The sequence below is a fragment of the Penaeus japonicus genome, unplaced genomic scaffold (genome assembly GCF_977035675.1).
Source record: "Penaeus japonicus unplaced genomic scaffold, GWHDUDI00000001_assembly GWHDUDI00000023, whole genome shotgun sequence".
Taxonomy (NCBI): domain Eukaryota; kingdom Metazoa; phylum Arthropoda; class Malacostraca; order Decapoda; family Penaeidae; genus Penaeus; species Penaeus japonicus.
The window spans coordinates 20627562-20630061 of record NW_028234425.1 but is presented as its reverse complement, the minus strand read 5'-3'; the positions used below and the strand labels follow the sequence as shown (position 1 = coordinate 20630061).

At 36.7% G+C, this 2500-nt stretch overlaps 1 protein-coding gene across 4 annotated transcripts in view; it reads left to right on the top strand.

The window, feature by feature from the left end:
- LOC122262190 (uncharacterized) overlaps nt 1-2500 on the top strand; it is a 31690-nt gene that overhangs the window by 5568 nt on the left and 23622 nt on the right. For 3 of the 4 annotated variants that reach the window (XM_043030141.2, XM_043030144.2, XM_043030140.2), the window contains exon 2: nt 1571-2500. This exon is cut by the window's right edge and continues 241 nt beyond it. In XM_043030141.2, the coding sequence (XP_042886075.2) occupies nt 1675-2500 (826 nt within the window). In that variant the 5' untranslated portion in view covers nt 1571-1674. The remainder of the gene's footprint in view (nt 1-1570) is intronic. The other variant, XM_043030143.2, reaches the window with a different exon arrangement.

Sequence of the window (2500 nt, the reverse complement as noted above, 5' to 3'; positions counted from 1 at the left end):
TTGTTCCCTTGGAGAATTGATTCTGTTAGTTTTGAAGTTGAACAGAAGAATGAAGAAAAATTAAACATTATTCTTTATTATTTTCTTTGCTATATTATTCTGTAAACATAATTTTTTATGTATATTTTTTCTCATGGTATGATTATTTTTGTTTGAAAATGATCACAAATAATTTTCAGTATCTTTTTCTTCTGTCAATTTCTATTAGCAGCTGATAAATGGGGAGACATCAAATGACAGTAGGTCACTGAGTACCATGACTCTAACTCGGCAGAACATACGGCTATGTTGTGCAAAGAGTGGCCGTAACAAGTAATGATAATTATTTAATTGTGTGGATGATGTATAAGTGATCAAGGAGGTAATTGGGATGATAAATAAAATGATGATGGCAATGACTGTAGTAGTAATAATGATTGTGGTGGTAGTGATGATGATCAGGATGTTTGTGATGGTGATGATAGAGGTAGTAATATTGATGATGGTGATGATTATGTTAGTTTTGCCTTAAGTAGCCACCAACTAATTTGTATAATTATGGGTCTCATTTATTTTGCAATAGGACAACAAGGAAAGTGAGGGAGGTCTCATGGAATATATTAAAGTTTTATTGTTGGATAGGTTCCCCCTCAAGCAGAAAGGATATGTATGTAGTAGATATATGAAATGAGAATATACAAAAATATTCAAAAGAAGACCATGATATAATAGATACACAGAATTGTCTGGTGTCAAGTGCAAGTCCTATGTTTATTTGTTCTTTGTAGAAGGAAAAAAAATGAAATAAATAAAGGAAAATATACGCAGCATTCTAGAATAATATCGTGTATTGCACCACAGTTAGTTCAACCAGGAAGAAAAGTCCATAAATATTCTTGGTTTTTGACACCATATTCTGTAATATTTTGGAGTCTAAAGAACGTTGAAAAAACTATCATAGTTTATTACAATCAGAATCAAGAAACAGAAACTCCAAAAAGGAAGGGAATGTAATTGCAAGAGGAAAGTTTTAATTATTTATTCTTGATAAGATAAAGAAGAGCACCCAGGCAATAATAGTTGAAGAGGAGTCAGGGAACTCTAGCATTGACCAAACTCCACACACAGTACCTATCTAGGTGGTTTGTTTTTAATGCAAAATCCCTTGGGATTTTTTTCTTTTTTTTCTGTTTATGGTAATAAAAAATATTTGAGTCAAAATATGGGACAGATTTAAGATGAGATATAAAGAACAAGAGACTTTTTTTTAATTTTTTTATTAAGGAATAATCTGAAATGAAATGAAAAAGATGTTTATGAATCAAAATGCCATTTAGGTTGATTGCCACAGCTTAAGAAAAACAGGAGAGTGATAGTTTTAATTAGATATAGTTGAAGATAGTTATAGGTAGTTAAAATGATGAAGTAAGACCAAATGAATAAGATGTTTAGGTTCCTGTAGCCTAACTGACCCTTATTTAGGGCTGACACCAAAATTTTAGACCATCGGGAAGCAAATTTTACATTTAGGTAAAATTCTATCAAGTTCCATGAAGCTATCATTTTGATATATTTTTTCCCTGTTTTGCAGGTGCAATACTAACCACAGAAATAAACATGTGGTTGAATAGACTGGGTATGTTGTGCTCTGGACTGACTCATGGTTTTGATTCACCTTAGCTGATTTGAGAAACCATGGATGGAGAAGAGACTTATGAGGCAGAGGACAACCCCTCCTCTGCTGCCCAACTCACAGAGCTGTCCCAGAGCAGTGGTGTTCCATCTCTGCCCTCGGGGAACAAGCTTGCCGAAATAAGCATCACCACAGATATCTCGGATTCTGAGACGGAAAGTGATGACAAGTGCCTGTTCACTAGCATGAAGCCTTTGCTGGCCAAGAATACAGGTTTACCCACTTTAGTTGATTTAGGGCCTGATGCCAGTGGGAGGTCTTTGGCCAGCACAGACATTTCTACCAGGAGTGGTGAACTTCAGGGCACTGAGAAGTCAATATTTAAGCCTCTTGCAAGTTTAGGAACTAAAGCTGTAAAGTTAAAGTTGAATGGAAATGAAGGCAGAGTTGGCCGTGATGTTCCTCTGTCAAAGGGTTCACACGCTACCGAGACTTTTCCGGACAACCTTTCCTTGGGTGATGTTAAGGTCACCCTTCAAGAAAATGGCAATCTTCTCAGTGATAGAGGATTCCTTAATGAGCTTCTGAAGTCCATAGATGAGAAAATTGCTGAAGACATTCCCATGGAAAGCCAGAATCTCCATCAGACAGGTCCTCCAACAAGGGATCCCGGGCCAAGCTTAAATTGGAATGGCAACTCGAATCTGCCAGTGCCAAAAGTGGGAAAGGAAAACCTTTTCCTTGGGCCAGGATACAGGTCTCAAGAGAGGCCTGATCAGAGACAGAAGAGTTATTCTAGTCAGAAATTGTCAGGGACTGGAGAAGGCTATCAAGGCAGTGATAGTATTTCAAAATCTGTACTGACAAGGGATGAAAGTGAACAGCACC